The sequence below is a fragment of the Mauremys reevesii genome, linkage group 6, assembly GCF_016161935.1.
Source record: "Mauremys reevesii isolate NIE-2019 linkage group 6, ASM1616193v1, whole genome shotgun sequence".
In the NCBI taxonomy this organism is placed as follows: Eukaryota; Metazoa; Chordata; order Testudines; family Geoemydidae; genus Mauremys; species Mauremys reevesii.
The window spans coordinates 44,830,314-44,854,411 of NC_052628.1; the positions used below are offsets into that span (position 1 = coordinate 44,830,314).

At 41.8% G+C, this 24,098-nt stretch overlaps 2 protein-coding genes across 7 annotated transcripts in view; one reads left to right on the plus strand and one right to left on the minus strand.

Moving 5' to 3' along the window:
- POC5 (POC5 centriolar protein) overlaps positions 1–4,872 on the plus strand; it is a 39,715-nt gene extending 34,843 nt beyond the window's left edge. For 3 of the 4 annotated variants that reach the window (XM_039545600.1, XM_039545602.1, XM_039545603.1), the window contains 4 exons: positions 76–200; positions 1,144–1,257; positions 2,248–2,424; positions 4,411–4,872. In XM_039545600.1, coding sequence (XP_039401534.1) covers positions 76–200; positions 1,144–1,257; positions 2,248–2,424; positions 4,411–4,560 — 566 coding nt within the window. In that variant the 3' untranslated portion in view covers positions 4,561–4,872. The remainder of the gene's footprint in view (positions 1–75; positions 201–1,143; positions 1,258–2,247; positions 2,425–4,410) is intronic. The other variant, XM_039545601.1, reaches the window with a different exon arrangement.
- Positions 4,873–5,426: 554 nt separating this feature from the next.
- The window catches only part of POLK (DNA polymerase kappa), a 113,736-nt gene continuing 95,064 nt past the window's right edge, over positions 5,427–24,098 (minus strand). For 2 of the 3 annotated variants that reach the window (XM_039543014.1, XM_039543012.1), the window contains 8 exons: positions 22,892–22,990; positions 21,540–21,638; positions 18,248–18,343; positions 14,248–14,346; positions 11,589–11,684; positions 7,852–8,050; positions 7,079–7,210; positions 5,427–6,784 (listed from right to left, as the gene is read on the minus strand). In XM_039543014.1, coding sequence (XP_039398948.1) covers positions 6,726–6,784; positions 7,079–7,210; positions 7,852–8,050; positions 11,589–11,684; positions 14,248–14,346; positions 18,248–18,343; positions 21,540–21,638; positions 22,892–22,990 — 879 coding nt within the window. In that variant the 3' untranslated portion in view covers positions 5,427–6,725. The remainder of the gene's footprint in view (positions 6,785–7,078; positions 7,211–7,851; positions 8,051–11,588; positions 11,685–14,247; positions 14,347–18,247; positions 18,344–21,539; positions 21,639–22,891; positions 22,991–24,098) is intronic. The other variant, XM_039543013.1, reaches the window with a different exon arrangement.

Here is a 24,098-nt window from a genome sequence, read left to right on the forward strand (position 1 = left end):
TTCTCTCCTTAAGGCTTTCTAGTGTTCATTGGGTTTACCAGGTTCTGTGGTGATTGCTTTAATCTGTGTTTCTAGTAATAGATCCAGTAAATAGGAGAGAAGATCCTGGAACTAATGCCACTGGAAGGCTCCCTCCCTCCCAGTTTGATCCTCCCTCACCACCACCTCCAACAGCAGCCACGGTTCCACAAGAGGAAATTGTAAGTATTATAGCAGGAATAGGATTGAAAAATTAGAAGAAGTTCATTCATTAAGCTATTTAGGCATCAGGTTTTTTTTTTGTTTGTTTCATTGAACAAACTGAATAACTCATGCATTGAGAGAACTTTCACTAATGTTTTTGCACTTGGATAATTTACAAATAGTTTCTTTTTAATGTCAGAACTTGGTTACTTTGGAGACATAAATACTTAGATATAACAGCATGTACTATAGTATAAAACACTATATGCACATGGTTGTTGGGTTATGGTTGCTATGTTGTTTTTTCAGAAAGTTCTAATTTTGTAAGTAGAAAATTTGCAAGCTAATTACTTAAGACAAAGAAGGTCACAATCTTAAGCAGAATCTGCTTTCTAAGGTACCTTTGTGGAAAACAGTTGCTGAGACTTGTTTGAAAAAAAAATCTGAACTTGATTTAGTTTGAGAAAATAAAATTTTACCTTAACTTAAAGGCCAGTTTTCAGAAATGTATTATTTACAAGGGACAGTGCCAACTTGGAATCTAGTCACTTTCAAAACCTGAGTTAAAAATAGTTTCAGGTACTACATCTGCCCTTAGATCCCACTGAGAATTTGTGATGTTTACAGTTAAATTTTTCCATTTTATTAAAGACCCACCCAAGCAGGGGAAACAGTGAAATTGACTACACACAAAATAGCCAGACTGAAAAAATGTCAACATTTTTTTCCTTGGATATTACTCAGATCTCTATAGGTACCCAACTTTCTGACAACGTGATGGTTTTTAAGTTGACTGTGACTCTATTTAGCTTTGAGTATAGAATCTTTAAAGAATAAAATTCAGCAGCCAGTTGAAGTGTCAGACTAATTAAATAATAAAACTGCATTTTCAGTAAAGAGTTAAGTATGATCCAAACTACAGTTCTCATTCCTCTATAAAACCCTTTGATTTATTTACAGTTTTCATCCCATCTGGGCCACGCAAGTACTTCTCAGACCAGATTAGAATCAAATTCTCCAGTAATAGTCGCTAGTGCAGCTGTAGGATCTGGCATTACATCAGCTCAAAAACTGGTAACAAACTAGAATTAATTGATTTAATATTTGAAGTCACTGTAGGTATTAAAATCTGTCTGGGATCCTTTCTTACTGTGAGAATTTGGGATAACATACAAAAGTATGAAGTAGAGGCGTTTGTTCAAGAGTTTAAGTAAAGGCCTGGAGAGAAACTTGAAAATGCATCAGTTCATTTTAAATGGATTATTTGTTGTATATTAAATGAAGTTAAAAATGGGGATGATGAGAGAGGAGAAGTTTGTGCGAAATTATATACAGCACATCGTGAGCAATTAACATTTCAACAGCTGAAAGGTTGGGTTGGGTTTTTTAAACAAATCTGCTTCGCTTTTAGCTTACTAGTTGAAATCTGTTCCCCGTTCCCTCCTCTGCTCTTGCATCTAACCTACTCTTTTTTGTTTCTCTTCCTCCTCCATCTTTTTTGTTGCTAAGCTCATACCTATCTGGCAGTTTGCTGTCAGTACTTCTCTGGGGAAGGATGGAAGATTGAAAAATTGCAGTGCCTCAGTTTCATTATGTGTAACCTTTTTGGTGCCTGGCATATTATTGATTCAAGGACCCTGCTGGGCTGATGTGGGTGCCTACAGCTGTCACTAGCTTGCAGCCAGAAAGCAAAGCTACAATTGTTCCACACTGCTAGATTTGTCAAAATAGCTGACAGAGGGCCCTTTCATGATTGAGGTTTGCTATGCTTCAGCACAATATTCATTAACCACATCACAGTACTTACTATTATCATGGTAAATGTAGTATTGCCTTTATTTAGAATGGGAAATACCATGGTAAATGTAACAGCTGGTAATAAATACCCAATTTTTAATTGTGCCCACTGTATGGAATCTGTTCTATACCATTATGGACTCTAGTTTACCTACAGTACCCATACGTTCTATTCATACATGTAGCTAATAAACCAAAACAGTTGCCTGGTTGCATTGTACATACTGTGTGTAGGCATCTCTACTAATGTGTCTTGTTTATTTGTAGCCTGTGGCAAGAGTAGTGACATCTGCTCAGCAGAAGGCAGGAAGAACAATCACTGCTCGAATCACAGGCCGATCTGATTTGGGACAAAAGAACAGAATTTGTAGTAGTTTAGCTGTAATGGGAGTCTCACCACCCATGAGTTCAGTCATTATAGAAAAGCATCATCCAGTCACTCAAGTAAGTCCAACTGATATTAGTTTAATAACTTGCCTTGTTACACCATGTCTGCTAGTAGTTTAAAAGCTCATCAGGGAGGGGTCTCAGCTTTCAATAGCGTGTGAGCGCTATTAGAGTAAATAAGCAATAGTTTTTTTTCCGTTGGGTGTGTGTTCTAGCAACAAAGATTCATGTCAAAATGATGAGGGCTGGAAATGAATAATCCCACTCAAACTCTACCCCCATTTGCCCCTTCCGATTGCAGTAATAGTTCTGATAGGTTTTGAAGCTTTTGTTGGTTTGCTGTACATCTACTGCTGTTGGTGCCCTCTGCACAACTGAGGTTAAATAGCTTTTTGGAAGCAATGCTTCCTCAGTCATTGCGGAGCTAGAACTTGTGTATGAACATGATTTAATGAGTGAGAAATGTGGCTGGGCCAAAAGCAGTAGTGACAGGATGGACTGACAAGCTTAAAGCATGTATCACTTTTTTTAATGTCATGCCCCTAACCAAACAACTGTGTGGATGGCAACAAAGCACTCCCGCTTTTTGCTGTACTTGATTCTTACTACCCCCTTCCCCACCACGCGCACATCCCTTTCCTATGCAGTATATTGTGTGACTATAGTAATAGGATATTGAATAGCCAATATACACCAAGGAAAGAGGGTTTTGAGCAGTGGCTTTATTAGCATAAAAAAGGTCATTTGTACAGTGTAATAGGCTGACCGCCATCAGAGCAAGAGCCTTTGATCACTTGGATGTGTATGAAGGAGAAATCTGGCTGAAGATGTTAGCTTTAACCTGTGAAGTCCTAAGTGGTTTGGGTCTGGTTACATGAAAGATCACCTGCCTCCTGGGGTGATGTACTTGAGCTTCCTTGATATAAGCAGCTGGGGTTGCCAACAAAACACTTCCTCAACTCTGCATTGGTTTTCCAGCTCCTTTGGCCCACCAGAGCCTGGATTTAACCTTCTAGCATGTGGCAAGACCTCTTTTCCATGGGCTTCTGGGAAAGATACAAGTTCGTAAGCAGTGGTGGTCTATGCCCTGGGGCTCCAGAGGTGTGCTGTTAGCTTTAGTTTTCTGAAGGTGAGGACTGGATGCAGAGTGTATGACTAGACAGACACTTGAACTGTTAGACTAATTTTTGTAGATGTGTTAAATATGAGCTGGCTGGAGCTTGGAAAAGGAATTTTAAAAGGGGCAGGGGAAGAGAGTAAATCTGGAAGGCATGTGCCCCCTCTGGTCAGTCTCAAACTAGAAAAGGAAACAACTAGCCCCCCTTGAAACCCTCTGAACCAGGGGATGTACCATATACCTTAGCACTTGTCATGTACATTTGGCAATAAATACATAATGCAGCATCAGCTGTAGTGAAGTGCTTTTCTGATTGAATTAATCTTTGGCAATGGAAAGATTCTGGCTGGAGAGTCGTTAATGTGATTAAAAAGAGAATGACCATAGTTACTGCAACAGGGAGGCCATCTGCCTGGTAGCAAAACAGCCTTAAGCCTTGTAAGGAAACTCCTGTGATGGAAATGTAATTGTGTTTTTATCTAAGGGTAACTGACATCTCAGTATTTCTGTAGGAGGAAGCCATCTTGATTTATTCAGAAACTATCCTAACTTTAAAGGAATGTTGCTGTAACTAAATGGAACCACAACAGAATAACTTAACCAAGGGTCTTGAATTAAACAGGCTGATCTTTTTCTAAGCTAATTACAGAAGCTTAGCACTATTGTCAGCACTGTTTATTAAAAGCTCCCATCTACACAAATAAGAACTTTTTTATTTTGAAAAGAGTTAAAGCACAGATGGTGATGAATGGCCAAGAGCTAAGAGAAAGTGAGGTCAGTGACTCATATTACTCTCTATCCATCACTGGTTGTTTCTTCTCGGTTTTAGGTTCAGGTTCACTGCATTCCAGCTAACTTAATAAGGAATTCAGTTTCTAGGAGTATTTTTTTAAATGTTCATAGATGTATCTTGTTTTATTTTTCAGCAAACTATATCCCAAGCCACTGCTGCTAAATACCCTCGAACTGTGCACCATGCTTCTAGTGCCACCAGTGTGAGGCCTACTGGACATAGTGGACGAACACCTCATAGCCAGTCCCATACTAACATTCAGTCAATAAAAGTTGTGGACTAAGGAATATTTTGAAATGCTTGAATTTTTCCTTCCAGGTGAAGAGTTTTACCAAGTTGCAGAGTAAAGCTCTTCCCAATGTTTCCAGACTGATGTAGCAAGGCTCAAGGATACATCATGTTTTTACCTTTTAAAAATCAAATTGTAGACCTACTCAAATGTTGAGAGGCGGGTGTGGGGGAATAGCAATTTGACTTTCCAATGTAGTTCTCTGTAAGTGCAAGCAATGGCTATTTGAGAGAACCTATTTTATTACATGTATACTTTATTTAAGGAAGCTGTTGAATACGGTTTTTAATAAAGGATTAAAATAGATGTTTGTCCAGGGTCTTTTATATAAAATGTTAATTACAAGTAGATGAAAGTTTTTTGTTTTGTTTTTTTTAAACTGAATCGGATTCAGTCATATAATGAAAGACTTACGATTCTTTGTAGTACCGTAACATATGAAATTAGGTGGACGGATTAATGCTAGGGAAAGCGTATGAAGGTAACTTTAGCAAACATAGATCCAAGATCTTACAAGGAAAAAAAATATTCAACATAGCAGCCTCCTAGCTGTTTCCATAATCAGTATTAGGATTCTTCCCATTTTTAAGACCAAACCAACTGATTGTTTAAGCTCATGTTACAACACAGTCACTATTCATTTAACATATTAGTGAAAGGGAACCTGGTCCTACTCTCTTGCACAGGTGCAATGCCCAAGACTGCAGAATGCTGTTAATTCAGAATTTGTTTTATCGCCACCTTTACCAAAGCTACAGTCAGGCTTGTTGGAGATTTTTTTTTTCCAGGTGAGTGCAACTAGAAAAGAATGTTTCAATTTTGTTATTAGAATTTAATATATGAAAAAATTACCAGATGAACAGATACTTTAAATGGACAAGTCAAGCATCTTCTGCAGAACCAAATGTAAGTTGTTTGTTAAAATAGCCAAATGGCACTCACGACAAATGTTCAGTGCTCTCATTACAGAGAGAAGCTACCATCAAGTATTACAGTAAAATATTCATTCCCAAGTAACAAAGCTTGGTTTTTTAGAAAAAGGAACAGTACAGTTGCATCCACTAGCTGTTTTCGATTTACAGCAAGAGTGAGTAATCACTATATAATGTTACGTGTCCTTTAGTTGGTTAAGTTTATTCCTAACCTGAGGCACCTGCCCATGTTATATTGACATTGTATCTTGTATTTTTTTCCTGTATAATCAAAAAAAAGTTTAAGAATAAACATCCACCCAAATCATGTCATTAAACAAGACAAAGCCAGTCAAAACAGGAAAGTGTTCTCTCTTTGCAATTTACTTTAAAATGAGCTAAATCTCAAATTAGGCTGGATGCTGGCCTATTTCTGGAGAAGGTGTTGATTACTTATCCACATAATCCTCACTTATGAAATACAAGTGATTTGCTTTCTAGCTGACAGGAACTACATACAGTATCAAGCACAAACTGGTTTAAGTGCAGTTCCAATATGGAATTATTGTATTAGTGTAAGACACATACAAAAACATTGTAGCATGTTCTCTCATTTGGCAGGATAGTCACAAATTACTGAGAATGACCACTACAATTACATGAACGTTAATTTTAACTGATTTTTTTTATGGCAGTGTAATTTCTTTCAAAGGTGAAATGTCAGAAAAAGGCAGAGTATGGAACTAGCCAAATTAATAACTCAGGTATAGAAGTTTGTGTTGTAGCACTAATAACCTGTAAATGAAGCTTTGAAAAGCTTCATAGGTGGTGAGCTACATTTTGCAAATACAGTAGAACCTCACAGTTATGAACTGACCACTCAACCACACACCTCATTTGGAACCGGAAGTAGACAATCAGGCAGGAACAGAGGAGGAAGGGAAAAAAAAAAAAAAGTACAGTACTGTTAAATGTGTAAGCTACTAAAAATAAAGGGAAAGCAGTATCTTTCTTCTGCACAGTAAAGTTTCAAAGCTGTATTAAGTCCATGTTTAATTGTTAACTTTTGAAAGACCAACCATAATGTTTTGTTCAGAATTGCAAACATTTCAGAGTTACAAACAACCTCCATTCCCAAGGTGTTTGTAACTCTGAGGTTCTATTGTAAGATCTTTTCTGGAAAGAGTATTTACAAATGACTTTCCATCTGGAACATAGTCTACAGCCTATGACAGCTTCTGTTAAAGTTCATGAAACTGCACATTTCCTCGAATCCATCTCAGTGCTCCTTTCAGCTCTGATTTTCTCTGTAAAGCAAGATGGAAAAATGCTCTTATTAGACAGGCATTGCTCCTTCCTAGATAGACAGTTTTGCCCATGTCAGGCATGCCACTACAATTGGAACTGGGTGTGTTGTAAAACAAGTCTGTCCATCCCCCCACCTCCAAATCCCAAAGTAATTTTAATGGTTTCTTCTGCCTAGTCAAGCCAAAAATCCCCATAACTACATATCTAATAAAAAGCCTTGTTCTTTTACAGGACTGCACTTATGGAGCATCTCCCGCACATAGCTTTGTCTTACATATTAAACAATAGCTTACCAGCTACTTGTTGAAATCCTACATGCACCAAATCTTCATATATATGTTTGACTGGATTCTGGTGAGCCAGCAATATACCATGTAACCAGATGAGCAACATTCGGTGTCCATGTTCCTTATAGCTTTTTTTCCCTATGCAATATACAACATATATGTCTGTGTCATATGCTTGGAGTAAAATATCCTGATGTCCCAGCTGCTTTTGTAAAAGCTCCCAGGTTGTATGGCATTCCTCCAACTCTACTCATGCACTCATTTCCTTTCTGACCTATAAGCAAGATGGAAACTAAGACTTCCAAAGGTGAAAGACTAGTTTTCACTCTAAAGCAAATGGAAAAAATCAAGGTTAATGGTTCTTAAAATAAATGTATTCCTTTAACTTGTTTTAATGTATGGAAATACACCATCGTGTACTAGCAAAGAATGCAGTAGGTGCTGCCAAAATTGTGAACTGTCAACACTATGTGGTTCTTTCCAAAAAAAATGGAGATATTGCCAACATTCCCTGAGGATTCTGAAGCAGGTGCATGAGTGAGGTCTCTCAGAATGTGTTAACATGAAATTTATTTAATTCACAATTAGTTAATTTTAAAAAAATCAGATAAAATATCGTGAATTTGATTTGAGTGAAATGTCCCCATTTGACCAAGGAAATCATGTGTAGCTGTGAACCCATGTCAAAAACTAGATCAGAGTTGACTATAACTCCCAGCAGCCATGTCTTCACCTAAGCTATTTCTATACTAGTGTACCTGATCAGTGCATTTCATTACCTGTCCACTGTTCTTCAATCGCTTTAATTTGCTCCTCTGTAAACTTCCAGAACAGGGCCAGCTTTTTCCATTCTTGGGGTTTTAACTGATTGTAAGCCAAATTCCAGAGGCAGGAACGGATTTGCTTAGTCTGTGCACTGTGATCCTGTTTGAAGGATAGAATAAAATCTGGTGCATCAACATGGTTTTCTAGATGTTCCTAGAAAGAAAACAAAGATGTTAAATAAGCTGCACAAATTTTAACTGCAGATTCAGAAACAATAGTGAACATTTGTACTTGGCTACCCTGGCAGTTAAACCACGTTCAGCTGTGTACTTTGACATCCATTGTTAGCAACAGGTAATTTTCTTAGTATAGACAAACTAAAGAGTAGTTTGGCTAGCAGAGCTCTGGGGGGAGTAAATCCCTTTTCCTCACTGTTTAGGGCAACTGCTACTAATCTCAAAACACGGCTGAGCAAAATTAACTGTAGTGTGGACAGGACCTAAGGCCTGTTGTTATATGAGTTAAAATGTAATATATTAACATACTTGTAAAATTAAATGCTGCTTTCACCAGTAATCTTGCTATAGATTTACTATTAATATGCTTTTGTAGGTGGGCCCTGTCTGCTACAAAAATGATAATTCTTAAACATAATTGTGACTAAGCCATATAAGATGTTTTCTCTTGCCTCTGTGGACAGAAAAAACAAGTTTAAGCCATGTTTTATGGTCTGTCTATATTAGGCTTTTTTGTCAAGTTTCCCACCATTGCTACCACTGGCTCAACTTCCTTAGTGAGGGCACTAGCGTAGACAATGCGCTGGCTGCTGGCAAGTTAACCATAGCAATGTATAGACTGTCTCTCAGAGTTAGATTACATGGTTAGAAACAGAACACACTGGACCCTTGGAGCCCTTCCTAATGGAGCAGCACCAGTGGGAAATCTTGGAAGGGTGGGTGGAAAACAAGGAAGTTTTGTCATTGACATCAAAGGGCCAGAACTGAACCTCTATTGCAGACATCCAGTAAGGCCTCAGTTCAGCAAAGCATCTAAGCCTGTGAATTCAATGGGACTAAAGTATGTGCTTAACTCTGCTCATAATGGAGTGGGATGAATATTTTAAACCCCAGAACAGTGTGCCAGGAGAGAAGTGGATGGGTGAGATTCTGTGGCCTGCATTGTGCAGGAGGTCAGACGAGATGATCATGATCTGACCTTAAAGTCTATGAGTCTATAAGATATAGCTGTCTAAAGCATCTAAAGTATGGCTTAGGGTTGTAGGACATTTTAATTTAATAAAAGTGTTACTCTAAAATAATGATTAAAAAAATAGTTAAAATATTGACAGAGTCCTGTGGCACCTTATAGACAAACAGAAGTATTGGAGCATGAGCTTTCATGGGTGAATACCCACTTCGTCAGACGCAGGTGCAGACCTGTGTCTGACGAAGTGGGTATTCACCCACGAAAGCTCATGCTCCAATACTTCTGTTAGTCTATAAGGTGCCACAGGCCTCTGTGTTGCTTTTTACAGATCCAGACTATCACGGCTACCCCTCTGACCGTTAAAATATTGTAACACCACCACTTGTTTAGTTCCTAGCAGCTTATGTTCCATACTAGTAATATTTTTGCTACTCCAACGCCCTTGCCCATCTGTACTGAGATACTTGGCTACAGATAATGTGGTAGAAGCACTATGGTTTTATTTCCTAACATCTGTTCAACTGTTTCACAAAAACACCTGCTTAAACATCTTTCCTTTTCCTCAGACAGTTAAGTAAATGTATCAAAAGGAGTATTCTTTAGTGCTATCTCAGTTGTCATATTTTCTCCAGGAATGAATAGCTTGACCTCCAATTCCCTTTTAAGCTGAAAGGAATAATAGTGTAACTGACAACGATTCCAGCTGAATCAAACCCAATCAGACACACACAAGCTGTGTAGTCCGGGGACTTGTTATCCCCAAGAACTCTACTTTACCTGCACTAGTTCCCTGCAGCATTAATTATCAGGAAGTATGAAGGAATGACAAGTAATTTATTTGTGTAATAGCTTAGCAATGATAGGCAGAAGTAAAGCAGAGAAAAAATTGCAGAGTTACACCCTGAAGTGTAACAAGGAGGCAGGCAACTGAATTTCTTTCTCAGTCTATTTATATTTCCAAGGAACTAGTAAGAACCAGCAAACATTGTCAAAAGGCAGGTGGTTCCATTGTCTGATTAGGTGTGTGTATTGGAAGTAGTGATATAAATCCACTTCCTGATACTTATCTGAGGGTGGGGCCTCTCAGCAAGGGAAAATGTTTCGCTGGATGCCAAGAAAGGGAGGCAGGTCAGGTGAGAATGCAGTGAGAGGCACATTAACTGAACTGAAGCTTAGAGCCTGTCTACACTTACTTTTTATAGCGTTCTAACTTGCTGGCTCAGGGGTGTGAAAAATCACCCCCCTGAGTGCAGCAAGCCTGAGCGCTTTAAAGCGCTAGTGTAGACAGGCTGCGAGCGCTGGGAGCCAGGCTCCCAGCTCGGAGCTAATCCCCTTGTGGAGGTGGATTACCAGGAGTTTACGCATGACCACTTCACAGCGCTGCCGTGGGAGCATTCCCGCAGCAGCGCTTTGAAGTTTCCAATGTAGACAGTTCAGGCCTGCACAACATGCGGCCCGTGTGGGCTCACTGTGTGGCCCGCGGGGGATGAGTAGGTGGGCTCATTGTGCGGCCCGTGGGGGGTGAGTAGGCAAGCGGTGGGTGAGGGAGGGGGGCTGAAGAGGCGGGCGGGCGGGCAGTGGCGGGGGGTGAGGAGGCGAGCAGGGCAGTGGGGGGCTGAGGAGGCGAGTGGGCAGACAGTGGCGGCGGGCGGGCAGTGGTGGGGACTGAGTAGGCAAGCCAGGGGGTTGGGGGGCTGAGGAGGCGAGTGGGTGGGCAGTGGCGGGGGCTGAGGAGTCAGTGGCTGACCTGTTCTACTGATCTGGTCTGGCTCCCATCCCCTCTCCAAGGGTTCCAGCTGTCTGGAGGTGCTGCCTTCCATGCCTTCCTCATCCACACCTCATTCATTCAACAGGGCAATTGATTACAAAGTTGGGGGAAGATCTTATTCTACTTCTAGCAAAAAGACATTTTTCTTTTACCTTAATTATACTACCTTAGGGGCCCGCCATAACATATTACCAAGGTTCAATACCGCTGTTTCAGTGGGGCAGCGCTGGGGAAGGAGGGTTTGTTTCCGCAGGATGGGTGGTGCTGGGGGGAGAGTATTTCAGGGGGGCGTGGCAGCACTGGGGGGGGGGGTTGGCAGGGCCGGTGGGTTCGGCCCTCAGCTGTTTTCTTTGGAGTAATAAAGCCCTCGCCGCTTTATGAGTTGTGCAGGCCTGCACTAGTTAATGCTTTTGGCTGGTTGGTTTTTTTTAAATAGATGGGGCTTGATTTTCAGAGAAGCAGCCTGGATCTGGAACATCCTGGCTCCTGGGACTTCGTGGCCACAATTTGAAGTTTGGTTAATGTTGTCACCTCTGCAATTTTTTCCATGTGGCAGAGAAGGGACGGGATGTGCCCAAGGCCTCATGTCAGGGGCAAAACCTGGACTAGAAATCTGCACTCTCCAATCCTGCACTCACTCTTCTGAATTTTTAAACAGTGGGTGACACTTGGTGATGGGCAAGAAGGGAACCATCTGAGGCAGAAGAGGCTTTAAATCTGGTTAGAATTTGCTTCTTCAGCTACCATCCCCTTTAGAAAGACAGAGCTGTTTTGTACCTGTTTCAAGGTGTAATGCCTTTCTGCTTTAATAATCATATCAACAATGAGGGCATGGTTGCTCCTGGATGCGACAGCCAGCGCAGTTTTTCCTTGCTGAAAACAGAGACAGTGAGTTACAGCATGTGTCCAGGTGACGGGCAGAATAACAGGAATCTAGAGTCTGTTTACTAAGCCCCGACATCTGCATTTGCAAAGGAAATGTTTCAATATAATTTTATGTCTCCAGAGTAACAGTAAGTAAATCTCCTCGCTGCTCTGGGTGAACTGGAGCCCTTTAGTTCAGTTCATTCCAGACGCCTGCAAATGGACCAGTAGAGCATTTCAGATATTTGTGGTGCTAAGGTAGGGATGAGAAGCCCCTAGCATAAGAACAAGCTTATGTCCCAGACTCTGGTATATTGCTGCCGCTCACCTCTCATTCTCTATTGTGTACTCTAGCCTGTAAAGGACATGGGCTGTTTGATGACAGGGTGGAGCAACTTCTTGGCAGGTTGAAGCATACATACCTGACTAGGAGGTGGTGCTCAATGTCTGGTACAGCCACCAAAACGCATAAGAACCACTGCTTTCATTCCAGCCACAGAGCACTGTTTAATCTATCTGAATACATTTCTGCTACTAACAGTTCAAAGCCCATGTAAATGCTTCTGTGACTTTACTGGTTTATCTCTGTAATCCTTTTATGGCATTGGATTTGCACTTAGCTCAGCTGCCCTACATATAAGTATTCTAGATGTTTTCTACCTGTTAAGGTGTAGGAGGTGATCTTTCACATTAGGACTGAAAGAAATCAGCCTCTAATTAGAGGGCTCAGAAATTAAATTACAAAGCACTTTTACACTCCAGCTATTATAAAGTTCGCTAATATATACCTTCTGAATACTAGCTCCCAGCTCCATTCAAGATCATTATAATTAGCCCATTTGGGAGCCCAGGAATTTACATTTCACAAAATCCTCATCAGATAGAGAACATTCTACATAAGAGAAAAGACAAAGGGCCTTAAGAACTTCCTGGAACTCACATCTGCCTGGTCACTCCCCATTCACAGGAGAGCAATCCTGCCTTCTCTAATATATGTTAATGCCATTAGGACACCTGTTACATGACATTCTGACAAATGAGGGGTTCTTTCCTGGCCACTGAAGAGTCCAATAACCAAGGTAGACTCTGGAGAAAGAAACAGGTTTGAACGGAGCATCCTCTGTGCACTAAGAAGCAACAACACGCATCTAAGGCCATCCCATCACCTCCTTTCTAGCCGGAAAAACTGAAGACTCAAGATGCGGGAGGGAAAAGGGGCCTGGCAACAACACACTGTCAATCCAAGCAGGCTGCCTTTTCCCTAACATAGGGATGAGAGTACCCATGACCCACTCACCCCGTTCCAAACCAATCCAGTCCCCAAGCCCCCATAGCTGCCAATGTCCCCAACCACTTAACCTGTCCAGCCCACAGACAGGGAAGCTTCTAGCCCAAGAACTAACAGTAAGGCAGCTGGGGAGAGCATTTGTGATGCTCCTTCTACGCTACTCTGCAGCTCATAGCCAAGAAGCACTTCTAGTCTGGGTGTAACCTGGCCCAGAAGGATAAGGCACAAAATATTTATTTTCATTGTTCGTCTTCTCACCTAGACGTTTAAAGCACTGTGATCTCTCAGGTGGCGAAGGGCTTGTCTGCAATGGGCCAGGGATTGTGTTACCCAAACAGGGTTTAATCTTGGTTTAAGCCTGATATGGGAACCACAATTCTTGGCTCAGGGTAGACAGACCACAGGCTGATCGAGCATGAAGACTACATCTCATACCAGTATCTTACCGCAGCCTCACAGAACACATCAGCCACGTAATCCTCCCTCTGAGTCATGGGTCGTTGCTCACATGGGGAACAAGTGGCTTTCGTAGAATCAGTATTGGCTTTTTATTTTTCTGCCAATCTACATCAGTTTCAAACTCAGTCAGGGCAGCTTTGCATAAGGAAATAACTTGTATTGTCAACAATTCGGTTTATTCTTAATTTTTAAAAAAGCTACTAAAGAGCTACATTTGCTTGCCAGACGCTTCAGGGCCCTAGAGCCGTCAGTGTATCCAGCTCAATCACCAAATTAATAACAGGGCAAGAAAACACTTACAAATTATGGCTCTGTTTTTCCAAAGCAGTCTCTAATGAAGACATGGCTTGGGGCACCAGCGCAGTGTAAACAGGCACAACTCCACTGAAATTAATTAGAGAAGCACATGCCTCTACTGGCAGTGAACCTGTCTCCAGACATGTAGCTATCGCATCTGCAAACTCTTACTCTGTCCTGTTAGTGTTATGTTTTTTCCATCAGTGCTCTTTGATAGCAAGGTCTGTAACACAAACCCCATAACAGAGTAGGCCTTTGCTGCATGTTTCTCAGTGGATTTAGTTTTGAAGTACATTGGATTTCATCACATTTGGCCTCACAACTAGCTATTCACTGAAACATTCAGATCTCTGTGAGTTGTAGCCCCATGACAGTATTAAAGGGAAACTCTCTTCATAACAGCTACATTCTAGTCATGCTCGTTTTAGGAAGAATGTTTGGAAACAGTGACCTCCATATCTTCAGCGAGAGGGGCATCAAAATGATCACATAACTGCATTGCAAAGTGAATAATGCAGTACTGTATACCTTGTCGGCAATCTTGAGATCACAGCCTGCCTTTAGCAGCAGTTCCACTAGTTCCACATTGCCAAGATCAGCTGCCAGGTGGAGAGAGGTTTGTTGCTTCTGCAGAGATTAATACAAAACAGTGAAATAAACCAGTGTCCCTTTAGAAATAAAACACACGTGATTAAAATCCAAAGATGAGAACATGCACTTCACTGGAAAACCCTGAACAGAATGAAGGCATGTAACAGCTGAATGATCAAACTGTCAATTTTCTTTCAAACAAACAAGAGAGTGACTGAGTCTCTAAAGCAATGCATGTCACATATGCAGAAATTTTTGCATACATGACTTGTGTTTACATACATGAGAACTGGCAAAGGAGAAAAGCCTAAAATTTCTCCCATGAGAAATGTTTGTTTCAAAGTAACAGCAAGCCCAGCTATAGATCATGATTACTACCCATGTTACCCTTTCTTTGCCTGTTTAATTGACCAGCTTGATGGAGGGTACATTTTCTGAGAGAGAGAATTAAAAGCAGATTAGCAGGACTTTATATTTTGTTTACTGACTGTTTAGACAGAATGAGAATCCAGCTTGCATAAGTTAAGTACCATCAAACAGTAAATATGGGTGAAATTCACCCTGTGAGGAAACTTTGTTCAAGGCCCTGCACACTACTTAAACCGTGTAGTGAAGCTATGCGGAGGGAAAGCAGTGGGACAGTCTTGGTGGAATTCTCATATATTCATTGATTTTAAGGCCAGAAGGGACGGTTATGGTCATCCAGTCTGACCTCCTGTATAACACAGGACACAGAATTTCACCAAGTGATTCTTGTATTGAGCCCATAACTTCTGTTTGAGCTAGAGCATATATTTTAGAATGGCATCCAGTCTTGATTTAAAGGGATGGAGAATCCACTGTCTCCCTAAGTAAATTAGCATACACTCTATGGAGAGAAGTCTCCCAACCAGCCCTGGCATTGAAATTGGTGTTGGAGGAAAGCCAGAGGAGGAGCCACAGAATCTGTAATCATGCAGGTCTAGTGGCCTTCAAACTGTGAACAAAGGCATACAGGCTGGAGCAGTGGCCCCATGGGTGCTACACTTCAGCTTCATTCCTGAACCTGAAGATGGGAATCTTGTTGTCGTTCCCCACAACCCCCCAATGCTCTTCACTTCACCCACATAAAGCCTAATTACGTGGCCTTTCCGGAGCATTACATTCCAAACAAAATTTTATACACTTAATATACACTGGAATTCAGTTCTAGTAATCACTCCACTAACAATCAAACTGAATTTCCCACTTTCTTTTCATGAGGAACCATTTGCCCCTTGCTTATATCAGACTGAAAAGTAATTCTTTGCTTTTCTTTGTTATTTGGAAGTATAGGAAAGTATTTAACACTTCTATGAGTGCCACTTCACTGCAGATGAGGTATGTTATTTATGGGAGTGCCATATAAGAATCAATATATTCTGATACCGACCTTTGGATTGAAACATCTCATGTTGTCCACAGGGTCCTTGTAAGTTGAATATTTTTTGATTCTATGCTCCTGTCTAATTTATGAAGTCTATAGGTCTGTTTAGAGTGATTTTTATGTCTTTATATATCCATTATAAATCTAGCATAAAAGATTGTTAAGATTGCATGGCTAAATGCTCATGAATCAGGAAATGCTGGAGTTACGTTTCCATATGCAACCTTCACTCTGCCTTCTTGTGCTTATGCACCATGATACAGTCTTTGTTTTCATGATCACTTACTCTTCTTCATAAAATGTCACAACTTTTTCTACAATCTTAAAAATACAAGTATAGTTTCTCTTACTAGCATGTATTTATCTGAGTGTGCCAGAGACAATAAAAGTAATTTATATATAAGATGGGCCAGAAAAGTTTGCAGAAGTGTTTATCTCTTGTATTACTTGAGAAATAGCATGGATTATGTACAGTAACTCCTCACTTAACATTGTAGTTATGTTCCTGAAAAAATGCAACTTTAGTGAAACGATGTTAAACGAATCCAATTTTCCCATAAGATTTAATGTAAATGTGGGGTGTTAGGTTCCAAGGAAATTTTTTGGGGGCAGACAAAAGGCATTATATACTGTACAGTGCTATACTGTACTGAGGTGGGGAGGTGTCCCTGGCTTATCCCACACAGGCACAGTCTGCTGCAGACAACGAGGCAGGCAAGGACGCTAGGAAGCACCTTGCGCAGCAGCAGCTTCCCTCCCACCCCCCAGAAGAACAGGTGCTGACTTTGCCAGGGATGCTCCTGGAGAACTACCTGCCTCTTCCCGTCCCCACTCCACTCCAGGCCCACTTCTTCCTACCCCCACTCTACCTCCTCCCTGGAGCATGCCGCGTCCCTGCTCCTCCCCCTTCCTCCCAGCACCTCCCTGCCGCCAAACAGCTGTTTGGCAGCACTTACCACTTTCTGGGAGGGAGGGGGAGCTTCTCCCCCTCCCACCAGTGGCGGATTTAGAGTTAGTGGGGCCCTGTGCTCAGCTTCATTTTTGGGGGCCCCCATGGGGGGAGCATTCTCTTTTATCTCCCCCCACCCTTGTTTTTCATTCTTTTTTTCTCCATTCTCCTCCTGGGGCTCAGGGCTGGGGGTGCAGGGGTCTGGGAGGGAGTTAGGGTGCAGGAGGGCACTCGTGTGTGGGGGGGAGGAGGCTCAGGGCTGGGGCAGGCAGGAGGTGCAGAGCACTTACCTGGGGCAGCTCCTGTTTGGTGCAGGGGGTGTGCAGGTGGCTCTGTGCTGCACGGTACCACTCCCATGGCTGTGATTCTGGGAGCCACGATTCTGGGAGCTTCCCTCCCCCCGCCCCCATCGGCAGGCAGGGCCACCCGGAACGCATGGGCTTTAGGGTCTGCAGAGCCCTGGGCTAAGGGGGCCCTGGGGCCCTGGTCTGCAGCTCTAAAGCCCCTTTCAGAACGCGGCCCTGTGAGCACGGGCTGGAGGACTCAGGAGGAGCAGGGGCAGCCGCGGCCGGAGAGAAGCGGCACTTTCCCCTTCAAAGCGCCACTTCTCTCCGGCCAGCTTTGAAGGGGAAAGCGCCGCTTCTCTCCGGCCGCTGGCTGCGGGAGGATGTTAAGTGAGGAGTTACTGTAGTTAAACTGTATATTATTTTTAATGTTTAAATTTAAAAATATGCAAAATGCTGCCTCTCTCAGGTTCCAGGTGACTTGTAACAATATTACAAATACAATCCAAGAGATACAACAGAGAAAAAGCAGCAGATCTCACAAAACCCAGTTCTTCTTCAGAAAACAACATATGCACAAGGAGGCAGAGCAATCTTAAGTCTGGTATTTTCTGACTCTTGAATGTCTAATTGGGCAATTTTAATTTTCTCTTGATGTAGTTGTTTTGATGGAATTCCTTCATTGCTTTTTTTGTTGTTTTTTTTTGTCCAGCACAAATAAACACCTAATCTGGAACTATCTGACTGGGTCTCCACAAGGTTCCCATTAACCAAGAGAAGGGCTTCTGTGCAGATCAAAACTTTATGCATCACATCAAGTTTTCAACTGTGTGAGTTAACTGGAGCTTGACTGAGGCTGGGATCCTACAAGCCTCTGCCTCATTTAACATACACCTTAGAAGATCACTTTGAAAGGAAAAAAGGGGGGGCGGATTTAGAGTTTTTTCTTGAGGAAATAAAATGTTCTTCCAGTTAACTGACATACTGCAGCGGGTTTGTCTTTAGGCTCAAGAAGAGCGATATGCTTTAGCAATGTATTAAATATAAAATATAATATTCAAATAGAAATTAATGAAAGCATTTTCTGAATATGTATCCCATTGCTATCCAACTCTAAAACAATACCAGCAGAATGTGTGGAATGAATCATACACTCATGAATAAGTCGGAGGCAACTGCCTTTTCTTCCCCCTTTTTGTACTTTGACCTCTTAAAGAGATATGTAAGATAAACACACACTTGTATTTAAAGTGAAGAAAATACAATCTCTTCTTTCGGTCTCTGATTCAGTTTGCTTACCTGATTCAAGGCGTTTATATCATGATTAGCATCCAAGAGGCTAATTACTATAGGAAGGTGATTATTGAGGACAGCCAAATGGAGAGGGGAATTCTGCTGTAGAGAGAAACAAATGAACTGTAAGACTAGTACAATTTCATTGACAACAGCATTCAGATAATACAGGAGAGTCCCATTAAAACCTTCTGCTCTGATTTGAAATGCATGCCATGATCCTGTAACATTTTCCCCTGATTGTACCTGCATTTTGAAGATCTATCTGCTCTCTCAGCCCTAGAAGAAAGTCAGATTCACTAAGGAGCTTTTAGTTGCTAATAAACCTATATTTGTGAATTACTTTTTCAGTCAAACCATATCTCCTTGGCAGCCAATTGCTTTACACCAGTGGTTCTCAACCAAGGGTACATGTACCCCTGGGGGTACACAGAGGTCTACCAGGGCAGGGGTTCTCAAACTTTTTCTTTCCAAGGCCCCCTCAACATACTATAGAAATTCTACATCCCGTCTCTGCCACAACAACTGTTTTTCTGTATATAAAAGCCAGGGCCAGCGTTAGGGGATAGCAATTGCCTGGGGCCCCACGCCACAGGGGACACTGTGAAGCTAAGTTGCTCAGGCTTTGGCTTCAGCCCCAGGCCGTGGGACTTCGGCTTTCTGCCCTGGGCCCCAGCAAGTCTAATGCGTTCATCTACATATTTGCCTAGTTTTACAACAGGCTGCATAAAAAGCACTAGCTAAGTCAGTACAAACTAAAATTTCATACAATGACTGGTTTATATTGCTCTGTATACAATACACTGAAATGTAAGTACAATATTTATATTCCAATTGATTTATTTCATAATTATATGGTAAAAATGAGAAAGGAAGCAATTTTTCAGTAACAGCGTGCTGTGACACTTGTATTTTTAAGTCTGATTTTGCAAAGCAAGTAGTTTTTAAGTGAGGTGAAACTTGGGGTATGCAAGAGAAATCGGACTCCTGAAAGGGGTAGAGTAGTCTGGAAAGGTTAAGAACCACTACTTTACACAAAGTGGTACTGTACATGGGAAGGGCCCATGCAAAAGAGAACTACTTGACTTCTGCCTCAGGGATTACGTATTCCCTGTTATATATTGAAAAAAGACCAAACAACTTTTTTTCTAAATAATTATTGTTTTCCCCACATTTAATTAAGCTGTGATTTAGGGATACCTTCTCACCCTTGTAATACTGAAAAGTCCTTTTAGGGTTGCCAGGAAAGAAATTAAGCAGCTATTCAAAATCATCTGCACTTAGAGCTGAGTGACTATACTGTGTTAGAGAAGGTATCTGACACATTTGGGCCCTGGTCCCCACCAGGATGCAGGCCACCACAGAGGTGCAGGGTTCTGGGGTAGATCTAGTCACAGGGCTCAGTTCCTAGCCCCTTCCCACTTACAAATGACCCAAAAGCAGCTTACAAAGAACAAACAGAATAGAGAAAAATGTAATTATTCACTGCATAATGTCTATGAATAATTCTTAGCCTTGGATTGTCTGTAAGCAGTTCATAATAAGTATTTCATATCAAAGAAGTGCTGGTATATTTTGCTTGAATACATAGGTCACATGGCATTATCTCTGTTTGCTCTAGCAACATGACTTGAGGTTGCACCCATTCAATTAAACTGAATGAACTGTGCTTAGCAGTGAATCAGGTTTCTGGGGAAATACTCAAGAATACACATTCAAAATCCACTTTCCAAGAATATTCTCTAACATTCACTTAAATATTGCTGCTTTGCTGAGCACGCTTGCCAGTAAACTTGTTTGCTACAATATCTGTGGAAAGTGAACACAGCTGGAAGTGAGTTCAGTTTTATTATTCAAGTGATTATTAGTGGAAAAAATTATGAGGCATTTGCCCAACTCTAGTCACCATGGAACCATGAGACTGATCACATCCGTTTGTATGTTGAAACTGTAAACCAGGAAGGTTTCTTGTTAAATATCTTTTAGAAAAATCAGCACCAGTTCCAGTTCATTAATCTCATTATAAACAATACCCATTTCTTCCAGGCTGTAGAAAAATAAAGCTCTTACCCAGCTTTTTACTGAAAACATTTCAAAGAAAAAACCACTGATATTAACATTTGATAAGTTACTGCAGCCGTAGAAAGGCAGTGTAAATAAGCAGAGCTACTATGGTTGACTGGTTTTTAAACTAATAAAATAAACTGTTTCAAAGACTTTAATATTATTTATATAATTTCACCTCCTCCACAGTGATAAACAAACAAACAAACAAACAGCAAATGGTCAGTAGGCAGCATAGCTGTAACCAGGTCAGTCCCAGGATATTAGAGAGACAAGGTGGATGAGAGAATATTTTTTATTGGACCAACTCCTGTTGGCCTGTGATACACAGGAGGTCAGGCTAGGTCAGGGGTGGACAAACTTTTTGGCCCACGGGCCACATCTGGGTATGGAAATTGTATGGGCCATGAATGCTCATGAAATTGGGGGTTGGGGTGTGGAGAGGGTGAGGGCTCTGGGGGTGGGGCCAGAAATTAGGAGTTCAGGGTGAGGGAAGGGGCTCTGGACAGGGGCAGAGGGTTGGGGTATGGGGTGTGTGTGTGAGGGCTCCAGCTGGGGGCGCAGGCTCTGGGGTGGGGCTGGAAATGAGGGATTGGGGGTGTAGGAGGGTGCTCTGGGCTGGGACCGAGGGGCTCAGAGGGCAGGAGGGGGATCAGGGCTAGGGCAGGGGGTTGGGGCACAGGAAGGGGTCAGGGGTGCAGGCTCCAGGTGGCACTTACCTCAATCAGCTCCCAGAAGCAGCAGCATGTCCCCCCTTCCAGCTCCTATGCATAGAGGCACCCAGGGGCTCTGTACACTGCCCCATCTTCAGGTGCCGCCCCTGCAGCTCCCATTGGCCATGGTTTCTGGCCAATGGGAGCTGTGGGGGTGGCACTTGGGGCAGGGGCAGTGTGCGGAGCCCCCTGACTGCCCTATGCATAGGAGCCAGAGGAGACATGTCGCTGCTTCCGGGAGCTGTGGGGAGCCATGACACGGAGATGGGCAAGCCCAGACCCTGCTCCCCGGGCGGGAGCTTTAGGGCTAGATTAAAACATCTGAAGGGCCGGATGTGGCCCCCAGGCCATAGTTTGCTCACCCCTGGGCTAGGTGATCTGAAGGTCCCTTCTGGCCTTAAACTCTATGACTAACAGTAATAGGTAAACAACCACAAATCTCAGAAAAGGCAGTCAAGAAACATAAAACACGCTTGACAACAATGGAAGTAACACTAAAACAGTAACTGTAATAGACTCACCTCAGGTTTAGGAACCAGATCGAAATTTTTACTGATAAGAAACGTGACCAAGGATGTATGCCCATTCTGTGTTGAAATGTGCAAAGCATTACTATTGTGCTGAAAGAGACACATTGGGAAAGGGAAAAAGACTTTTTACCACTGGAAAGAATTCAGAGAATTTAGAAAAACTGTTCTTAAAACATCTATTGAAACAGATGAAGCTTCAGTTTAAATTTGTGTTACTGTCAAAACTAGTCCCTTTAGTTAAATGATGAAGTAGGATATAAATTCACACAACATTTTTATGACTGTCAAAGGTACTATAAATCATTACTAGACTACAACACAGGTAGTTGGCAAAATACGTATCCAGCAATGCTAATAATTTACTACTCCTTTTTAATCTACCATAAAAAAAGAGAAAAATCAGTTTTATCAGCCACCCTATGCCACTGAATATTAGGATTTCAATTTATCTCCCAATCCTGTAGCTTGGTATGACCTTTAACAAGTAATTACATTCACATTTACACACTTTGAAAATCACTGAAAAACTTTCCTTTAATACTTCTGCTAAAGGCAGCAAAGATTAATTTTACTGAGGATCAAAACTAGTCATTTCTGCTGCAGACGAGACTTCACCCTGCTGATGAATTATCAAACACTGTAATTATTAATGGTTTCCAAGTCAAAACATATCAGAAATTCTTTCATATTTTAATATGAGCAACAGTCACTGTCCTGCTTGTTATCAGCACATGCTTCTGTTCTCAATTTGCTAGGGACCAAAAGGTTCACCTCAAATTCCTACAGCATGTGAGCCATAAAACAAATCAAACTTGGACCTAAGTCCAGGAATCAAACGTGGAAAACAGGCTTATTATTAGCTTAGTTATATATCCTGCCAAAAATGCAGATTTTTCAATTATTTCTCTTTGCCACATTTCCAAGCCGTATGTTGTATTATTGCACATACATTAAATAAAAAAGCTCCAACACAATACTATGTAAAATAAATCTATTTTTCCTTTTCTTTTTCCATACAGTTTTAAAAATATTAAAGTTCTCCATATTTTTGAGTAATGCCCTTATTAAACAATCAGAGAGGTAGCTGTGTTAGTCTGGATCTGTAAAGAGTCCTGTGGCACCTTATAGGCTAACAGACGTATTGGAGCATAAGCTTTCGTGGGTGAATACCCACTTCGTCAGACTGTTAGTCTATAATGTGCCACAGGACTCTTTGTCGCTTTTTACTTATTAAACAATGTAAGTCACATTTGCCTTCAATACATAGAGAACAGACAGGATGTGGATCTTTGTAGAGTCTATGATGTCCCGATAATATGCCAGAGGGAATATTAAGTTCATACTTTATTTGAAATGTTGATGTCACTTCCTGCTTCCAGTAATAGCTCCGCACATTTTTCATGACCTCCTTCAACAGCCAAATAAAATGGTGTTTCTCCATTCTGGCCCAACACAATGGAAGAGAAAAATGTTTTGTTCAAATTCAAACTGTGCAATTGTGAAGCTGACTTATTACACCATGATATTTGGTACAGACAGTATGCAAGCTTAGACAGACTGATACAGTGTAGAGGGAAAATAAGATTTGGTCACAAATGTCAATATTGTTATCCAGCATGCTGGGGTGGTGCCAGTAAGTCAAAACTTCTAGTTAACAAAGAGGGAGGGAGTTTGGGTGCAGGGGATTGGGGTGTGGGAGGCAGTGCAGGGTGCCGGATCCGGACAGCGCTTACCTGAGGTGGTTCCCCACAAGCGACGACATGTCCCTAATGCTCTTAGGCGGAGGCGTGGCCAGGCAGCTCTCCACACTGCCTCCGCCCGCAGGCGCCACCTCCACAGCTCCCATTGGCCGTGGTTCCTTGGCAATGGGAGCTGTGGAGCCAGGGCTTGGAGCAGCGCGGGGTGGAGGCAGCGCACAGAGCCTCCTTGGCCGTTCCTCCACCTAGGAGCAGCAGGGACATGTCGCCACTTCCGGGGAGCCATACGGAGCCAGGTAGAGAGCCTGCTGGCCCTGTGCCAACCAAACCCTATTGAAGATCAGAAATATTGGTTTATAGAGCTTTCCAGTTGGTAAAATGCCGGATAACACAGCTTTTACTGTAATCTGAATTTTTCAATATTAGCATTCAGATGCAATGGTGATTAACAACAAACATTTCTAACACAAACAAGCTACTATTTAACATTTTTAATGAGTTCTTGTGTTAAAAAAACACCCCACGCTAATACAGAGTTACAACAGCTTGCAATGACTGACTCCTAGAGTAAAACATTACGCAGTATTAAAAATTTCTAACTCTGCTGCACTTGAACTCTGGGTGATTTTGTTGTTGTTGTTTTAGTAAATTTAGTGTTTGTGAAAGGCACCACCCTGACAACTGTGGAAGCGGAAGTTCTCTATCCATCCATAGAAGAGAACAGGTAAATAAAACCCAGGCAGCAGCACTCCCTCACACTACGCTTCAAAGTTAGGTTGACATAGATATGTTGGTCAGGAGTGTGAACCCCTTCCCCCTACCCCACCCCTTTCCGGCCAACTTAGCTATGTTG